At 40.3% G+C, this 20694-nt stretch overlaps 1 protein-coding gene across 3 annotated transcripts in view; it reads right to left on the reverse strand.

Annotated features, from left to right (window-relative positions):
* The window catches only part of CDC73 (cell division cycle 73), a 132108-nt gene extending 127073 nt beyond the window's left edge, over window positions 1–5035 (reverse strand). For all 3 annotated transcript variants that reach the window (XM_003264496.3, XM_030818709.1, XM_030818710.1), the window contains exons 1-2: window positions 4668–5035; window positions 1808–1913 (exon numbers count right to left, since the gene is read on the reverse strand). In XM_003264496.3, coding sequence (XP_003264544.1) covers window positions 1808–1913; window positions 4668–4798 — 237 coding nt within the window. In that variant the 5' untranslated portion in view covers window positions 4799–5035. The remainder of the gene's footprint in view (window positions 1–1807; window positions 1914–4667) is intronic.
* Between the last annotated feature and the right edge of the window lie 15659 nt (window positions 5036–20694).

A 20694-nucleotide genomic window follows, 5' to 3' on the forward strand; every position in this document is an offset into this window, starting at 1 on the left:
CTCCCAAAGTGCTGGGACTACAGGCATGCACCACCACACCTGGCTTTTAGTTGCTTTATATAACAAGTTATTGTTTGAAAGATACATAAGCCAGAAACCTTAACTACTTCTAGTCGGGAGGGAGGTTAGGGTTATAGAAGTTAAGTTTCACACAGCTTAATGTGATCCAGCAACTGTGTTAGGTAACTCAAAAAGCAGCTCCAGTGATGACAGACACAGTGATATTTTTAAAAAGTGTTTTAAGAACTATAAGAAAAGTTTAAGAAAATTGTTTTAAGAACTATAAGAAATGGGAAAAAGTAGTTATTTATAAATACATTTCATACTTAATTTTAAGTATATACTTGTAAGCAAAAGCAACAAATATTAAAAGCAGGAATTTAATTATTTCAATTATATCTTCAAAAAATGTTATGTTCAACTCTACCAAAAATAATCTGAGGGAAAAGCTCATTTAAAAAAATTAAATATCTTTTAGGCCATTTTATGTGGGCATTATAGTACTTTTCCATGTCATACAGCTATCCTATCCAAATAACTCTGAATCTTATTTACTTATCAATTATAATATACTGCTATAATTTAGGTCTTAATGATACTTCCCTACAGATGAAGAATCTCATCATCATAGTTTATGAAATCAGTTCTTTTCAAGTTTTTTCCAAATATTTCCTCTGAGTAATAAATTTTCAAACACTGAGAAAGCAGGCAAAACTAAATGAACTTCTCCAGAGTACTAAAACAGCTGCACAAAACTGATTAAGAAATAATTTTTTTAAATGTCTGCAAATCTTGATCCTTACAACCAAAAAAAGAAAGTTTTATTGAGATTAAACTAGAGTTCTGAAGTAACAGGGTTCTTCCACAGGCTTAAAAGTTTTTCTAAACATCTCTATCAATACCTTTAGCATTTCGGGTTTTCTTTTTCTTGAGATGGCATCTCACTATGTTGCCCAGGCTGGCCTTGATCTCCTAGGCTGAAGCAACCCTACTGCCTTAGAGTCCCAAGTAGCTGGGATTACCAGCGTGCACTAAGAAGCCTGGCTCTATAAATCCCTTTAAAACTTCCTTTGTTATAAACATTACCCACAATTTACATGAAAAAATATCACAGATTAAAAAGTCTGTGTAAGTCACACAGTCACCTAATTTTGACTCTCCTGGAGACATTCATACAAACCTTTCATTCTTTTGATTTGAAACCCATGAGGGAAGCTATCCATTCCAAATGATACCTACTACCAAGAAGCCAAAAAAAAAAAATGTATTAATACAAAAATTAGCCTGGCATGGTGCGCCATGCCTATAATCCCAGTTTCTCAGGAGACTGAGGTGGGAGGCTGGCTTGAGCCCGAGAAGGGGAGGGTACAGTAAGCCAAGATCACACCACTGCACTCCAGCTTAGGCAACAGAGCCAGAGCCTATCTCAAAAAAAAAAAAAAAAAAAAAGTTTTAAAATGAATTATTGGCCAGGCACAGTGATTCATGCCAGTAATCCCAGCACTTCGGGAGGCTGAGGTAGGAGGATCCACTGAGGGTAGGAGTTCAAGACCAGCCTAGGCAACACAGCAAGACCCCCCATCTTTAACAACAACAACAAAAAATTAGCCAGATACGGTGGCACAGGCCTGCAGTCCTGGCTACTTGAAGGCTGAGATGGGAAGATCACTTGAGCCTAGGAGTTCGAGGCTGCAATGAGCTATGATCACACCACTGCACTCTAGCCTGGGCAACAGGGCCAGACCCTGTCTCTTAAATAAAAATAAAACTGATAAATAAATAGATAAGCAAAATGAATTCTACTTACAGCTGCACGTCGGACATAAACAGGATGAGAAAGGTGCACATTATTAAGTAGAAATAAAATGGAATCCAATGTGTAGTACTCTCTGGGTTGGCCTTCCTTTCCAGTCCTGAAATAAGGCAAGATTTCTTACTGACAATTCTAATTCAACTCTTCAGGCTGGATTCATTTATATACACAACTTTGCTATCAACAATGAGTTTAACATAGCTAAAAGTATAAAATCTAATAATGAATAGACTGTCATGATCACAAAAGAAACACAAAGGAAGGCAATGACAAAAAGCAAGAAGTAGGGAAAATACAAAAAATTCATACTCTAAGGTACTACACACTTTTTAGAATTAGGCCCAAATTAGGCTCTGGGCTTTATCAATAGAGAAATCTAACCAGATCCATAGTGAAGAGGATCCGTAAGAGAAAACAATTACACTGCTAAGAAGAAGCACAATATCAATGGTGCTAAATGTAAAAGAAATTTATCCTATGGCTCTTGATAAATAAGATAACTGCTGAACAACATCCTTCACATTCTTACAGTAAACACAACACTGAATTTCAGGGGTATGACTGTTATGGCATCCCTCAAATTAGACCAACAATGTAAAACCAAAATGCTATTCTACCTGTGATAAAACAATGTAGTCTACTAACGGTGCAAGATCTCTAATGCAGGTACTAGTATTACCTCATTCCAACTACATTTGACCCTTCTGTATCTTTGAACCCGTCTGAATATGGTCCACTATAATCAGCCCTAAACCTACTTTTCTACCTTCTAGTCCCACTTTTTCTCTAAACCAATATTTCAAACCACACACCGCTATCAATTATTGTACTATGAAACCCAATAAAAAGTTAAGAACCATGTTTTTTCTATTTTCAGAATAGAAAAGAACAGAAAATTAAAATGCACCGCATACACTAAGAAGAGTATTGTTTAGGGTTTTATATGTGTATATATTTACATGTGCATGTGCACATATAGAAAATAAAAACAATCTCTTGGTGTGATTCACTGTTGAAAAAGTTTAAAATCTACTGTGCTAAGCACTCCTTTTTCACTGGCTTCACTGAATTGCTGTCAACACATTTACTTTCCAGTTCTTTATGCCTTTAAGCATACAGCCTTTAAGCATACAGTTCACTCATCTTGGAAGACTTAACCCATCATTTAGCCCAGAGAATTCCTACCTATTCTTTAAAGCTTATTTGTTTGTTCATTCATTCATTCACGAAAACTTTGTTGGCTGTGAACTTGCCAAAGACAATTCTATGGAACCTTCCCTAAATAACCCCAACTAGAAGTGACTGCTGTCTTCAAAAGCTATTATAGAAAGCATTTCACATCAACTTATAGAAAGCATTTCACATCAACTTATCTGTTTAATCTCCTCTATTCAGACGAAGTTAACCACCTTTGAGGTAGAAACCAGAGTCTTAGAAATTTTTTTTAATCCTCAGACTGAACCACTTCGCACCCTAGATACTCCTTAGCCATTGTCTAAAGAAAAAAAAATTCACTAAAAATCCAACCACATGTAATTCTATCTATGCAAGTTATTTGAAAGAGTAAAACACCAGAAACTCAGAATGTCATTTGATCAACATTTTATAAAGCTAATTAAATCATATGACCAAAAAATTTAAAAGCCAACCAACAGGCAGGGCGCGGTGGCTCACGCCTGTAATCCAAGCACTTTGGGAAGTGGAGGCGGGCAGATCATTTGAGGTCAGGAGTTCGAGACCAGCCTGACCAACATGGTGCAACCACATCTCTACTAAAATACATAAATTAGCCGGCCATGGTGGCGGGGGCCTGTAACCTCAGCTACTCAGGAGGCTGAGGCACGAGAATCACTTGAACCCAGGAGGCGGAGGTTGCAGTGAGCCAAGATCGCGCTACTGCACTCCAGGCTGGGCGACAGAGCAAGACTCCCTCTCAAAAATAAATAAATAAATAAATACCAACCAACAAACTAAATTTCCCTAGTTTTTCATCGACTCTTCATAAAGCTTCCATTCAAAGAAACAAAATGAGTAGGTAAGTTGTAGCTCAAGGTTCTAATTCTATAAGCGACGCACCAGTGACAGTGACATCATTAAAAAGGCCCCTAATGACTGTTAGACCCGTCTCTAGAAGTTTTCCTGAATGACTTAAACTGATAAAACCTCACATGGACCAACATTCCAAAACATTTCCCTTTAAAATACACTTCCGAAAATCACACGCACCATCTATTTCTTAGATCTGTAAAGCTCACTCATTTCACCAACTCCTGAAGACCCTCTCTAACACAGACTTTAATGACTTTTCCAAATTCACCAGATTTCTTTCCGGTCCTGACTTCAGGGTTGATTCCCTTTTCTCTTCTACAGGAATAACCCCCACCCCAACAATGAAAGGAGATGAAATAAACCAGGAGTTGCAAACATCAGCGGAGATAGTTACATGGCAGCCTGAAAGAGAGAAAAAAAAAAATAAAGAACAAAAAGAGGCGTCTACGGCACCAGACGATGTGCTCCTTTGTGCACCTATGTTCAGGTATCCCTTGCGCACTAGCCCCACACTTCGCTGGTACACATACCTACTGGTAAAAATTAACTGTAAAAGTCAGTAACTCCCACGGTACCTTTCCTTTGGGCTTCTCAAAAATTTAAAGGGATGAACTGCTCTAGAGCTCCGCCCCTTCTTTCCTTACCCTAAAAGTGCAACTTCTGCTCTCGAGAGAAACTTTCTTTTCCCCGAACACCCGTTTTATCCCATCCCCAGGGGAAACGGGGGGAGGGGTTAAGAAAGAGGTCGCCTGGGGGCGCCCAACTCTGCCCTGCCACCCCCGGGCCACAGCCATGCCGGACTTACCCCCAAACTACATAGTTGGTCTTCACATTCTTGGGCCAGGAGAACTCCCCGAAGATCACTTCGTCTCCCTTCACCACAATCTCCTTCTTCTGGATGTTGTACTGTCGCAGGACGCTAAGCACGTCCGCCATCTTCCCCCCCCTCGCCTCCGCCGGCCCGGGGCGCCGCCGCTGCCGCCGCGCCTGCCTCCTTCTTCCCTTGTCGCCTCGCCCTCTTCCTCCTCCTCCTTCGCTGCCGCGACGAACCAACAGCAGCAGCACTAACAGCCGTCCTCGCCTACGACAGCAGCAGGGGCAGTAGCCACCCAGGCCGCCGAGGACCCCGCGCTGTAAGGCAAGGCCCCGCCGCCGGCTGCCCGCGGAGAACGCCTGACTGCGCCCGTCCAGCGCGGCACATCCGCCGCCAGGGGGAGCCGCGACCGCCTGGAAAAGTGCCCCTCCCAGACTTCAGCTGGGCACGGAGCCCACTCACTCGCTGAAACGCTGAGCGCTGGGGCACCGCGCCCACGTACGGCGCACGTACGGGGAACTTTGCCGGGCGCGCGCGCGCGGAGCACGTACCCAGTACCCCGCGGCGCGCACCCAGCGGCGACAGGTGCGCGCGTACCTGAGCGAGCAGTGGGTCAGCACTTCCATCCCCAGCACGTGCACTGAGTATTTAACGAACTGTCTTGGGTGCGACCAGAGGCTCCCGGGTCCCTGCTTTGGCCGGGATGGAATTCGGCAAGGATTTGCGGAACACTAGAATTACCTTCCTATTTAGATCGGACCCAGGCCTAGCCAAAGACCTCTAGGACTTAGTGATCCCGAGAAGCCCTTTTGAAAGAGTGGGGCTCTTGGGGTTGGGGTTGGGGTTTTTTGTTTGCTTTTGATGTGGAAAAGAACGAGTTTTGGTTTTTTGTTGGTTTTGAGTGGAAAAGACCGAGTCCAGAAAAAAAAAAAAAAAAAAAAAAAACAGTTCTGGGCACTGCTCTTTGTTAGTTGTTGTTTGACCTTCGTCAAGTTACATAGCTTCTCACAGCATCAATTGGTTAATGAAGAAAATGGGTTTAATACGAAGATAAGGTAAACGCGCCTAGCAAGTCAATAAAATATCCTAAATGTTGGATCCTCCCTCTTCATTCTTTGGATGATGACTTTTTCCATCGCGGTCCCTTCTCCCCGCCAATCCCGAAGGGCTATATTCAAAAGGCTCTGTTCCAAGATGTAAATGGGAAAGTTGCCCTGACAGAAACCCCAAACGGTCCAATTTAGAACACTTCCAGACTACCCAGTTTTTTAAATGGTACTCAGAAGTCTCAGTGGTGTCCTTGACGTGCGTTTTGAGACGGTTAAGATAAATTCAATATACTATGGCAAACCAAACACATCCTATGGGATTGTTTTATTTCTTTTACCATGTCAGAAGGAAAAAAGAGGCAACTTTGTGATTGACATAACCAAATTCCTTGACCTGTTTTGAAAAAAGTCAATCTTTTCACAACACAGAGGACTACAGACACAGAAATGTGTGGTTCATTTCCTATATGATCTGTAGCCATTCTGCAACTGTTAGTTTGTGAAATTTTTTTCTGTTCCACCAATGTTTTCACCCCGTAGTATTCTCCTGAATCTCACCCCAAGCACACACATTATAAAGAAATGGCTACTCTTATCTATCCCCACATTCTCTCTTCATACCTGTGTCAGAGCACCCAGTGCCATATTACTTCCCTTTATAGTTTACTTGCCTGCATCCACAAAACTGAAACACCATAGACCTGTGTCCTCATATCCTACTAACAGATTATTTGGTACATATTAGTAATAAATGGATGAATTTAATAAATTGATGGAAGCTCCTAGTAAATATCGAGTTAATACATGGACGGAGGCTTCTAATAAATGTTGAAGTAATAAATGGAAAGATAAGCTCGAGGAAGCCAAGATTTCATGATTAGGAGGGTCAACTATAGTCCCTTCAAATGATACTTAATTTTATTTCATATTCAAATAATGATTAAAGTCTCTCTTTTTGGATAAATTATGTTTTTTAGGTTAATGAATTTTAAAAAGTGGTAAGATAAGTCATTAGTAAGTTGTTGCTTTTAACAGTTAAAGCATTGAAATTTGTAGATCATTTTTTCCTGACCAGCCTGGGCAACATACCTCGACCCTGTGTCTACAAAAGCAATTGTAGATCATTTTTGTTTTTATATAAGTACCCTTATAATTGTCCTACCAATACCGGTTCATTGGAGGATGTCAAAATACAATACAAAATACAATACAAAAAGGCAAGATTAGTGGTTGAGCTGAAAAATTAGAAAATTAATTAGAAAAAAAAAACAGAAAAATAGTCTGGTTTCTTTGTCTTGGGCAAAAGCAGTCCACATCTCCAGATATTAGCTCCTGAAGAATTCCTAAAAATCTTCAGTTTTATGTCTTCTGTTAGAATAAATGCCCAGCAATCAGAAGAAAGTGGTATGTCTTTTTAGTCGGAAACGATTACCTTGGAAACTCCAAGGTAATGATGTTGGAAACGATGGATCCAACATTATTACCTTGGAGTTTAAACCACTACCTCAATTGCTAACAGTACCTGATAAGGTTCTTTCCACCAATGCCCAAGGACAGTTTTATTCTGGTTCCTTTTCCAAAGGACCAAATCGCCAGGTTTTAGATCAATCAAAGTCTGCTTAGGTAAGTATTTTGGAAATGCACTTGAACCTACTAGGGATAATTCGGGAGGTATCATAACTCTCATGAAGCATTTATTTATATTACTCTGTAATGGTAGAACCTAGGATTGGAAGTAAAATTTTCAAATACATGGGTCGGGGGAGGCTGTTAATTCGAGAATAGATAATCTGTGGGTCATAGAAGGGGTTGATTTATTGTCATCAATCAATCATGACTAATGGCAATTTGAAGGGCCATGAAATTTGTTTTTCGAAACTGTTGATAATTCTAGTTTTAGGACTCCATTAGTTCTCTTTACTTTTCCTAAAGTTTGGGGAAAATCAGTGTGTGGAGTTATAGCTCCCTAGCAAGGAAAAGCCTCAGTCCATCCAGAGAGTAAGCAAACAACAACCCAGACATAGACATAGTTTATTCCAGGGAATTATTATGGGTTGGGTACTTTAGAAAGGTTAATGATTTACTTGATGTCTTTGATATATATAGGCTTATTCAGATTGTCCATTTCTTCTTGTGTGAGTTTTGGCAGATTGCGTCTTTCAAGGGGTTCCGTTTTATCTAGGTTATGAAATTAGTGGGATATAGTTTGTTCACAGCATTTGTTATTATCCTTTATTGTTCATGTCATCTGTAGAAATGTCCCCTCTTTTGTTTCTGATTTTGGTAATTTGTGTCCTCTCTCTTCTTAATGTGGCTAAGAGGTTCATTGATTTCATTGATCTTTTCAAAGAACCAGCTTTTGGTGTGATTACTGATTTTTTTACTTTCAGTTTTACCAGTTTATGCTTTAACTTTTATTATTTCTTTTCTTTTGCTTACTTTAGATTTAATTTGCTCTTTTTCTAGTTTTCTGAGGTAGAAGTTTAGATTATTGATTTTTAGGTCTTTCTTCTTTTCTAATATATACATTCAATGCTACAAATTTCCCTCTAAACACTACTTTGCTTCCTCTCATACACTTTGGTAAGTTGTGTTTTTATTTTCTTGCAGCTCAAAATATTTTAAAATTTATCTTGAGATCTCTTCTTTGACTCATGTGTTATTTAGAAATGTATTGTTTAAACTCAACATATTTTGGAATTTTCTAGCTATCTTCCTATTATTGATTTCTAGTTTAATTTCATTGTGGTCTGAGAGTAGATATTGCATGATTTATATTATTTTAAATTTGCGGAAGTGTGTTTTATGGCCCAAAATGTGGTCTGTCATGGTGAATGTTCCTTGCAGGTTTAGGAAGAATGTTTATTCTGCTGTTGTTGAATAGTCTATAGATGTCAACTATATCAAGATGACTGATGGTGTTGTTGAGTTCAATTACATCCTTATTGATTTTCTGCCTGCTGGTTCTGTTCATATCTGATACAGGGGTGTTGAAATCTTCCACTATAATAATGGATTCATCTATTTTTCCTTGTAGTTCCATCAGTTTTTTGCCTTATATAATTTGACGCTCTGTTATTAAGCACGTACACATTAAGGATTGTTCTGTCTTATTGGAGAATTGACCCCTTATCAATGCATAATGCTCTTCTTTATCCCAACAAACTTTCCTTGCTTTGAAGTCTGCACTGTCTGAAATTAAAATAGCTACTCCTACTTTTTTTATCAGTGTTAGCATGATGTATTTTTCTCCATTCATTTACTTTCTATCTATATGCATATTGACATTTAAAGTGGGATTTTGTGGACAACATAGAGTTGGGTCTCATATTTTGAACCACTCTGACAATCTCTTTTAATTGGTGCAGTTAGACCATTGATGTTCAAAGTGATTATTGATAAAGTTGGATTAATATCGACTGTATTTGTTATTGCTTTCTATTTGTTGCCCTTGTTCTCTGTTCCTATTTATGTCTGCCACAATTTTTCTCCTGTGCGTGTGTGTGTGTGTGTGTGTGTGTGTGTGTGTGTGTTAGAGAGAGACAGGGTCTTGCTCTGTAATCCAGGCTGGAACCTAATGATGTGATCATAGCTCACGGGGGCTTCAAACTCCTGGGCTCAAGTGATCCTCCGACTGAAACCTCTAGAGTAGCTGAGACTACAAGTGTACACCACCACACCCAGCTAATGTTTAAATTTTTTATAGAGACAGGGACCCACTTTATTTTTTAGGCTGGTATCAGATTCCTAGGCTCAAGCAATCCTCCTGCCTCAAGCCTCCCAAAATGCTGGGATTACAGGCCTGAGCCACTGCGCCCAGCTGTTTGTGGTTTTAATTGAGCATTTTATCTGGTTGTATTTTGTCTCTTTCTGCCTTTCTTTCTTTCTTTCTTTCTTTCTTTCTTTCTTTCTTCCTTCCTTCCTTCCTTCCTCGTTCTTTCTTTCCTTTTTTCTTTCTTTCTCTTTCTTTCTCTTTCTTTCCTTCTTTCTTTCTCTATCCCTCTCTCTTTCTTTCTTTTTGAGGTGGAGTCTCACTCTGTCACCCAGCTGAAGTGTAATGGCGCGATCTTGGCTTACTGCAGCTTCCGTCTCCTGGGTTCAAATGATTCTCCTGCCTCGGCCTCCCGAGCAGCTGGGATTACAGGTGTGCACCACCACACCCAACTAATTTTTTGTATTTTTAGTAGAAACAAGGTTTCACTATGTTGGCCGGGGCTGGTCTCGAATTCCTGACCTCAGGAGGTGATCTACCCACCTTGGTCTCCCAGAGTGCTGGAATTACAGGTGTGAGCCATTACACCCGGCCAATTTGAAGGACTTAAAAATCTTTATTGCTTCAAATATTTCTTCTTTTTCTTGCTTCTCCTTCTGATAGTCCCATTATATGTACATTATACCTTTTGTAGTTGTCCTATAGTCCTTCAATATTCCTTTCTGGGATTTTTTTTTTTTTTTTTTTTTTGAGACGGAGTCTTGCTCTATCACCCAGGCTGGAGTGCAGTGGTGCGATCTCGGCTCACTGCAAGCTCCACCTCCCAGGTTCACACCATTCTTCTGCCTCAGCCTCCCAAGTAGCTGGGACTACAGGTGCCCGCCACCACGCCCAGCTAATTTTTTTTTTGTATTTTTTAGTAGATACGGGGTTTCACTGTGTTAGCCAGGATGGTCTTGATATCCTGACCTCATGATCCGCCCGCCTGGGCCTCCCAAAGTGCTGGGATTACAGGCGTGAGCCACTGTGCCCAGCCCTGTTCTGTTTTTTCAATCTTTGTTTTCTTTGCCGTTCAGTTTTGGAGTTTTCTGTTGAGAGACCCTTTAACTTGGAGATTCTTTCCTCAGCCATTTCAGTCTACTAATAAGCCCAGCAAAGGCATTCACCATTTCTCTTACAGTTTTTTTTTTTTTATATCTAGCATTTTTTTTCAGGATTTTCATTCCTCTGCTTACATTGCACATCTGTTCTTGCATAATGTCTATTTTATCCACTAAGACCCTTAGCATATTAATCATTGTTTTAAATTCCTGGTCTGATAATTCCAACATCTATGCCATGTCTGGTTCTGATGCTTGCTCTGTCTCTTCAAATTCTGTTTTTTTCCTTTTAGTATGTAATTTTTTTCTTAATAGCTGGACATGATACACCAGGTGAAAGGAGCTGCTGTAAATAGGTCTTTAATAACGTGGTGGTAAGTTGTGGGGGAGAACAAGTGCTCTGCAGTTCTATGATTAGGTCGCAGTCTTTTAATGAGCCTATGCCTCTGGACTGTGGACTTAGTTCCCTCCTTCTTCCACCCTTAATTGGCACAGGATAGCTAAAGCAGGCTAGACTTGGTGTTTTCCTTCCCCCAAGTCACCGAGGCTCTGAAAAAAAACCCAGCAGGTTAGACTCTAGTTAACTAGTTTTTGCTGAGGGCAAGCCTTGTTAAGAACATAGTCCTCTAGTCTATTTCAGAATGATTCATTTTCCCTCCCCCTGCTGAAAACAAGTGGGGATTTTCCTAACATACTTACCGTGAGAACCAGGTCAAGCTCCTGGGGATGAGTCACAAAATTGCGAGTCCACTCCACCCACTTGACTGGATCCCCCTGGAATTTTTAACTCTCAGACTTGTCCACACTAAGCATCCAGCAATTCACTGATCACAGTTTAGAAGTTCATATCCTAGCACTGGTTCTGTGACCGTTTCCGCTCATGAGTCTCTGCTCAGGTAAGCTGTGAATCCCTGTATTCATCTGTCTCTGTCTCCAATATTGGGGGCAGTGTTTGCCCTGTATCTTCATCTCTTTCACGGATCCAAGAAAAGTTGATTTTTCAATCTATTCAGTTTTTTTATTTAATGTTACAATAGAATGACAACTTCCAAATTCCTTACATATGGAAATAAACATATATGTTTTTTACTTAGAAACTGTTCTGGCTTCAAAACATTATTTATTAATTAAATTAATCATTTGTATAATGTCTTGAACGTAGTCAAGGATCTGAAATTTACCACGTTTGCTCTCACAGTAAATACTTATTTGCAGCACTGTAAGAATTTTATAAAATTTACCCCTAAGAAGATATTATTACTCTTGCATTGCATGAATACCATTACAAATATTTTATTTATGTATGTATACACATATATTTACATTTATATATGGAAATTTAAACATGTCATAGAAGCAATGATAATTTATTTAACTCATAAAACCAACATAGGAAATATAGGAAGTTTAAATCATGAGAAGTTTAACTGTGGTCCTGTTCAAAACAAAATATTGTATTGACATTACTTTTATATGGTATTGAAATTTAAAGATTCTGAATCATGCTAAAAGTTCTTCTTTTATCTTGGAAATAACTAAGGTCTTGTCTTTTTACCTTGTAAGTATGGTAACAAGGGCTATTCAGTAAATTCAGGACTCACAAAATAAACACAAAGAGTTTGATGGCCTTTTTAGTGTATGTGCTGCCAAAATGAGTACTTTGATGACTTTTCTGTTTACTTTTACGTGATTGTTTATCTAAACTATATATTCTTAGAGTGAGCACCCAATAATTGAATGTTTTGGTTTTTTGTTTTGTTTTTTGATTGGTTAATCTTTAGAATTTTCTAAGAGAGGAATAAAACAGAGAAACAGAACAAAATGAGAGAGTCGTTTTCAGATAAATATAAAATTACCACCTTAAAAGGCTAATTATGCTTCCTCTGAAAAAAAGAGAAAGTTTAGATATGGAAATACTCATTTTAACGTGTACACACACAAAAGAGCGTTATAATAGCTGATTTAAAGAACAACTTGGGCCCTGGACAATTTTATCCACCCATACAGTGAAAAATCCAACACTTATTAATCTTCAAAGTAAGAACACAAAGGAAGTGATGTCTCCTACGTTAAATGAAATACTCTCTCTTTTAGACAAACAAGAAAATTTCCTCATGAAGGCTTCCTCACTTTTTGTTCTAAAGCACCTCTCATATGAACAATCTTATTCTTGTCAAAAATAGCTAAAGTGGGTATTGTAATCTCCAATTGTCTCTGGTAAAACTGTACCAGTTAGACAGATAAACATACAAGTTAATATTATAATGTGAAAACATAAGGGAAGTAGGTTTTGTCAAGTAGGAAGCAGGTTTTAATTAAGAAGGCCCTATGAGTACTGCAATGTTCCCTAAAATGGCATTTGTGTAACTCATGTCTTTATAAATTGGCCAAAGGTTAATGGTCACCAAACATGGGGTGGACAAACCTCCTGATTCCAAGCAGATAAAATTAAAGTACGAACACAAGGACAAAACTAAGGAGGATGTCTTTGCATAATTTGTAATGGAGACTCAAGACAAATTTGGTTCAAAGAGAGTGGTCTGAGGAGACCTGAACTTCCCAGCCCCCAAGGCCAGCACAAGGATAGAATTGTAGGGCCTCTGCCTGGTATCTTCTTGTAGACTTTTTCTCTAATTGACAACTTGGTAAGCAGACAGACCATAAAAGGAACTGCTGGAAGACTAGACAACAGTTTCACCAAGGAACGATATAAGTGTGATCAGATAATGGAAGGATGCCAGGGCACCTAATTCCGAAGAAAACAAAATAAAATTCAGTGCGAAGAACTTCAACAAAACATTGGAGCTCAATTCAGTATCAACTTACCTCCTCACTGTGTGCCTGGGGGCCCTCAATCAGGAGAAGACACAAGATTCCAGATGTGACGTCCACACTAGAGAGTTGAGGATCTTAGCCTGCAGCAGCAAGGTCTCAGCTGAATCTTGGTGGAAACTTCACTTCTGTCAATGACTTGCAAACAAATATCACCAGGGGCACACTCTAGGCAGAGTTAGTTCACCACAGGCCCTGAGCATTCCTGCATATTCTTGCTGAGGATGCCAAATTGCAGGGCTATCTTTCTGCTGATTCTGAGTAGTTGCTGTAGCTCATCACATAGGTAACTAAATACATGAAGGTAGCCACAGCGTTGAGACAGCCACGTGGGAAGGAGTCCCTGAAGAAACTCCAGCCACCCTGCCCACAGGGGTGGAGCCTCAGGAAGTTCACGATGTTTGCAGAGCGGGGAGCCTGGCCCCATCTCTTCTGTGTGGAAACTGGGATTCAAACTTCTGAGTAGGAAGCGCTCTAGCAGGGACTCTGGCCTAGCAAGAGTCCCTGTTTCCCCCTTTTCTTCCTTTTCACCCAATAAAACCCTATCTTACTCACCATTCAAATTGTCTGCGAGCCTGAATTTTCATGGCCGTGGGACAAGGAGCCCCGTCTTTAGCTGAACTAGGGAAAAGTCCTGCAGCAGCATGACTACTGCTCATTCACTAGGTGAAGAGGACTGGCTTGATTGCATCTTGCTGTAATATTCGTTCCTAGACCTTTGGCCCTGGGTAATTCTCTTAAAAAATAACCCACTGTGGGGGCCAGGCACGGAGGCTCACCACTCAAATCCCAGCACTTTGGAAGGCCAACGCGGGAGGATCACCAGGTCAAGAGATTGAGACCATCCTGGTCAACATGGTGAAATCCTGTCTCTACTAAAAATACAAAAATTAGCTATGGTGGCACGTGCCTGTAGTCCCAGCTACTCGGGAGGCTGAGGCAGGAGAATCGCTTGAACCCAGGAGGAGGAGCTTGCAGTGAGCTGAGATCACGACTCTGCACTCCAGCCTGGTGACAGGGCAAGACTCCGTCTCAAAAAAAAAAAACGAAAAACACTGTGGGTCGGGTGCGGTGGCTCATGCCTGTAATCCCAACACACTGGTAGGCCAAGGCGGGCATATTGTGTGAGTCCAGGAGTTTGGGCAACATGGTAAAACCCCATCTCTACAAAAAGTACAAAAATTAGACTGGCCTGGTAGCGTGTACCTGTAGTCCTAGCTATTTCAATGGGGCTGAGGTGGGAGGATGGCTTAAGCCTAGGAGGTCAAGGCTACAGTGAGCTGAGATCATGGCAATGCACTCCAGCCTGGGTGACAGAGTGAGACAGTGTCTCAAAAAAAAAAAGTAACTGCTGTCATCTGACCTTCCATGCCTCCCTGTTGCAACTGGGGCTTAGGAAACCAGGAAACCAGTGCAAATATGTTGACACTCTGGTTACTGCTTTCAGTAATAAAGCCCTTCATTGTTGATTCAAGTGTGTTGTCTCTGTGTCAGCATTCATGAAACCTGCAAACTAATCTGTCAGCTTGCAAGGAGAATAAAATCTCCGACTCTTCACAGTTCTTGATCAGGAGGTGGCAAATTCTTTTCTGTAAAGAGCTAAATATTAAATATTTTAGGGTTTGTGGCCACATAAGTGCTCTGTCAAGCATTTTTCTGTATTGGTTTGTTTTGAAACAACTCTTTAAAATGTAAAAATTTCCAGGTGCAGTGGCTCACAACTGTATCCCAGCACTTTGGAAAGCTGAGGTGGCAGGGTGGCTTCAGCCCAGGAGTTTGAGAGCAGTCTGAGCAGCATAACGTGACCCCATCTCTACAAAAACTAAAACATTAGCTGGGCATGGTGACACATATGTAGTCTCTGCCACTCGGGATGCTGAGGCGGGAGGATTGCTTCAGCCCAGAAGGTCGAGGCTGCAGTGAGCTGTGATTGCATCACCACACTCCAGCCTGGGTGACAGAGCAAGACTCTATCTCAAGAAAAAAAAAAAAAAAGTAATAATCTTTCTTAGCTTTTAGGCCATACAAAAACAGACCACAGATAGGCTTTGGCTCCAGTTTGCCAACCCCTGCTTTTAACACACATTTTTTAATCAAACAAAGTTAAGTTTATTGGCTGTTGCTATAATTGAGACCACATATTATGTGTATCTGTGTGGTATTTCTGTAAGAAGGTGTTAGACTAGATCTGTTCAATTTTATTTTTTTATACGGTAATTTTCGAAAGGATTCAGTGATATGGGGCTTTGCTCTGTATTGGTTCCTATCACAAAGCAAGGGTAATTTTATGATTGGGTCTCTTAATTTTCTCTAGAATAGAGATTAGTAAACATTTTCTGGAAAGGGCTAGATAGAAAATATTTTAGGCTTTGCGAGTTACATATGGTTTCATTCATATATTCTTCTTTGTTTGTTGAACTCTTTAAAAAATGTTCAAACCATTCTAACCCAAGGGTTGTTAAAACGTGGGTTAGGAGTTACTTCCTCTGATATGCCTTCCCAGATTCTCAAATTCAATGTAGATTCCCCTCCCATGTATTCTCCTAGATTTTCATGAATGCTAGATTCATTTATATACTGTTCACTACAGTGCCTGGCATATGGTGGACACATAATGTTATTGAATGCAGGAATAAGAGTTTAATTATTTGTGGAATCCCATCACTTGATGGTGAGAGACAATATACGAATGGGAAATGGCCAGACTATATATAACAACAGAATTCTGACCCATAACTGCTGCAGCAAACAGATTTGGCCTGCAGAGTTGTATTTTTCTTTATCTAGAAGGTGGAAAGAATGAAGTGAGGCTAAAGCTGTAAGTGGCAAAGAAGTAGAAGTCACTCAAAGTGGTCATTTGGGGATCTGTGTTAAGATATGATTATTACTGATTGGTCTTGTTTTTTCTTATTTTGTTTTTTAGAGACAGAGTCTTGCTCTGTTGCCCAGACTGGAGTACAGTCGTGAGCTACTGCAACCTCAAACTCCTGGACTCAAGCAATCCTCCCACTTCAGCCTCCCAAGTAGCTGGGACTACAGGCACACACCTGGCTAACTTTTTATTTTGTTTATTATTTATTTATTTATTTATTTTATTTTTTTGAGACGGAGTCTCGATCTGTCACCCAGGCTGGAGTGCCGTGGCGCGATCTTGGCTCACTGCAAGCTCCGCCTCCCGGGTTCACGCCATTCTCCTGCCTCAGCCTCCCGAGTAGCTGGGACTACAGGCGCCCACCATCACGCCCGGCTAATTTTTTTGTATTTTTAGTAGAGACGGGGTTACATCGTGTTAACCAGGATGGTCTCGATCTCCTGACCTCGTGATCCGCCCGCCTCGGCCTCCTAAAGTGCTGGGATTACAGGCGTGAGCCACCGCGCCCGGCCTAACTTTTTATTTTGTGTAGAGACAGGGTCTCCCTTTGTTTTCTAGGCTGGTCTCAAACTCCTGGCTTTAAACAATCCTCCCGCCTTGGCCCCCCAAATTGCTGGAATTACAGGCGTGAGCCACCACACCCAGCCCTTGTTCTGTCTTGATTCATTATGGTCACAGAGTGGTTTTATCTGGTTGTTGGTATTCTGAATTTATTTTTATTTAACAGGAGAACATAATGATCCAGCTGTTAGTGCCAATCCAGATCCTGAATGGCAGAGGCTGCTCTTCACTTTGTCTGTAAGTAGGGGGAGTTGAACTGACTTCTCTCACTACTGCAGTCCTGACTATGCCCATATCAGATCCCTTATCAGATTTATACTTTATATAATAGCAAACAGCTTGATAGGTCTTTGTTCAGTGTTTGGACCATATAGTGGAGCTTTGGTAACACTAGAACTAGAGACTTGTGATTAAATCTCATTACCATCACTGTTAAGTATAGCCTTGTGTGGGAATGTTACAGAGAAAAGGACTTAGAGACTTACTGAATCGAAACTTTATGTCTTGAGAACTCTAAGGATAAAAGTAATTTTAAAAAAAGAAATGGAATAATTTTTTTTTATCTTGGATGAAATAACAATTGAATATTGTATTGGTCAGGGTTCTTTAGAGAAATAGAATATATATAGATCTATTGAAAGGAATTCACTCACATGATTATGGAGGCTGGCAAGTTTAGTATCTGCTGAACCAATGGCCTAGTTGGAGTCCAAAGGCCGGAAAGCTTCTGCAGAACCAAGGAGATCCAATTATCCAGTTTGAAGGCAATCAGGCGGGAAGAGCTAATGTTCAGTTCCAAGGCCATCTAGCAGGAGAATTCTTTCCTGCCTGGAGGAAGGTCATCATTTTGTCCTATTCAGACCTCTAACTGATTTGATAAAGCCTACCCACATTATGGAGGGCAATCTGCTTTACTTGGTCTTCAAATTTAAATGTTAATTTCTTTCCAAAACATCCTCACAGAAACACCTAGTGGCCAAATACTTGGGCATCCATGGTCTAGTCAAGTTGACACATAAAACTAATCATTAAAATATTGGGCTTTTTTTTTTTTTTTTCAGAATAGAGCTGAGCTTGACTCAGCATGCATCTCCTAGCATAAATTGTACCTGTATTGATAATTGTTCTAAGGTGCTCCAATAATATAGGGATCTGTTGGGGCTGGGGGATGATGGTCTGATCTCAGTCTGGTTGGCTACTGGTACAGCAGAAGAATAACATGTTGAATTTCCAATGAAAAGAAGCAGCAAGCCCAATTCAGTAAAAACTTTAAAGAATATCTACAGCCTTTGCCAAACCAAGAAAAGAAAGTAGAGGGCAGTAAAAGTAAGGCATATGACAGAACTAGATTTGTTGGTTTATTTGCTCTTTCAACACGGATTTTTAAATATGGAAACACAGACAAGTCATGCTTGCTTTTTTAAACCAACAAATTAAAATTGCAAACATGGCTAAATTTCAAATCAGATAAAATAAAAAATTTCTGCATGGAAAACATGTAATAGCTTTTGTCTTCTTCCTTACCACCTGGAGTGCTCTTCCCCTTCCCTTCTCCCTCTGCCCCCACCTTGTCTGCCTAACTCTTACTCTTGTTAAAACCTTAGGTTACAAGTTTCTTCCTCTGCCATTCCTTCCCAAATATCAAATTCAATTTAGGCCTTCCTCTTATGTATTATCCTAGGTTTTCATGAATGCTAGTGTCATTTCTGTGCTATTCATTACAGTGCTTGGCATATGGTGGGCACATAAAATTTATAGAATGCAGGAACAAGAGGTTAACTATGGAATCCCATCATTTAAAGGTGAGGGACTGAATATATAAATGGATAATGGGCAGAACATCCATGACAATAAAACTCTGACTTCGAGCAAACAGACCAGAACAATTAGAACTTGGTTAATGACTACCAGCTTTCCAAATATGCTCCCCAAACCAGTCATATAGGATGCTTCCCTTCCAGTTGGCCTGCCTTCACATCTTCATGCCAACTTTTTTTTTTTTTTTTTTTGAGATGGAGTCTTGCTCTGTCACCCAGGATGCAAGGCAGTGGCGCCATCTTGGCTCACTGCAACCTCTGCCTCCCGGGTTCAAGCAGTTCTCCTGCCTCAGCCACCAGAGTAGCTGGGAGTACAGGCATGCGCCACCACGCCCAGCTAATTTTTTTTGTATTTTTAGTAGAGACGGGGTTTCACCATATTGGCGAGGGTGGTCTCGAACTCCTGACCTTGTGATCCACCTGCCTCAGCCTCCCAAAGTCCTGGGATTACAGGCGTGAGCCACCACGCCTGGTCTGTCACTTTACTTTTAAAATGCACAACTTGATATTCTGATACATGTATATGTCTTAGTCCATTGTCTGTTGCTTATAACAGAATATCTGAAGCTGAGTAATTTGTATATAAATTATTCTTACAGTATTGAATGCTGAGGAGTGCAAGGTCAAGAGGTCACATCTGGTAATGACCTTCTTGCTGGTGGGAACTCTGCAGATTCCTCAAGCCATGTAGGACATCATGGGACAAGGCAGCAGAGAACTCTGTTTTATAAACCTTCCAGTTCTACTCCCATGAGCACCCATTAATCCATTCATTCATGTTCCAGCTCTCATGCCCAATCATCTCTCAAAGGCCCCACCTGTCAGCACTGCCACATTGGAGAGTTTCAACATAAGTGTCAGAGGGGACAAACATTCATTCCAAAGCCTGATACACTGTATAATAGCTATCACAATCAAGCTAATCAACATAGCCACCACCTTTCATATTTACCATTTTCTTTTCTATTCCCTTTTATTTTCTTCTCTCTCCTTCTTTTTCCTTCTCTCTTTTTTTTTTTTTCCATACAGAGTCTCACTCTGTCGCCCATGTTGGAGTGCAGTGACGCAATCTCAGCTCACTGCAACCTCTGCCTCCCAGGTTCAAGCGATTTTCCTGCCTCAGCCTCCCGAGTAGCTGGGATTACAGGTGTGTGCTACGACGCTTGGCTAATTTTTGCATTTTTAGTTGAGATGGGGTTTCATCATATTGGCCAGGCTGGTCTTGAACTCCTGACCTCAGTTGATCCGCCCATCTCAGCTTCCCAAAGTACTGGGATTACAGGTGTGAGCCACCGCACCTGGCCCCATTTTCTTTCTTGTGTGCAGCTGTGAGAACACAAGATCTACCCTCTTAGCAAATTTCAAGCATACATTGCGATTTTCCTAACTATAGTCACATTGCTGTACTTTAGCTCTCTAGAACTTACCTATCTCGCATAATTGAAACTCTGTACCCTTTGACCAACATCTCCCCATTTCCACCTTCTCCCAGGCCCTGGCAACCACCGTTCTACTGTCTACTGACATATTTCTTAACTTGCTATTGCAGTCATCACAGCTATGACCAAAAATAATAATCACTTCTGTAGGTACCCCATGAAGCACAAAGAAGTTGAAAATTATCAATATATTTATTAATATATTATGCTGAATTCAGGCATAACACTTTCTTCTGAAGTACTTACATTCTGAAATCCTTAAAAAAAATCTGTCCAGTGAATTCTGTGCTTGATAATAGTCCATCTATACTGTATTAAAATCAAATTGTAACATGATCGGTTCACCTCATAATGATCTTTATTTCATAAAACAATTTGAGACAATGAGGTAAAATTTGACTTCAAAACTAACACCATAAATTTCCAAAATAGTTTTATAAAAAAATCAAAAAGCCCACAATAATATAGATCAATAACATACCTTAATTTTTATTTTATTTCATTTATTTATTTTTTTTATGGGACGGAGTTTTGTTCTTGTTGCCCAGGCTGGAGTGCAATGGCATGATCTTGGCTCACTGCAAACTCTGCCTCATGGGTTCAAGCGATTCTCCTGCCTCAGCCTCCCGAGTAGCT

This window comes from Nomascus leucogenys, chromosome 9, assembly GCF_006542625.1.
Source record: "Nomascus leucogenys isolate Asia chromosome 9, Asia_NLE_v1, whole genome shotgun sequence".
In the NCBI taxonomy this organism is placed as follows: domain Eukaryota; kingdom Metazoa; phylum Chordata; class Mammalia; order Primates; family Hylobatidae; genus Nomascus; species Nomascus leucogenys.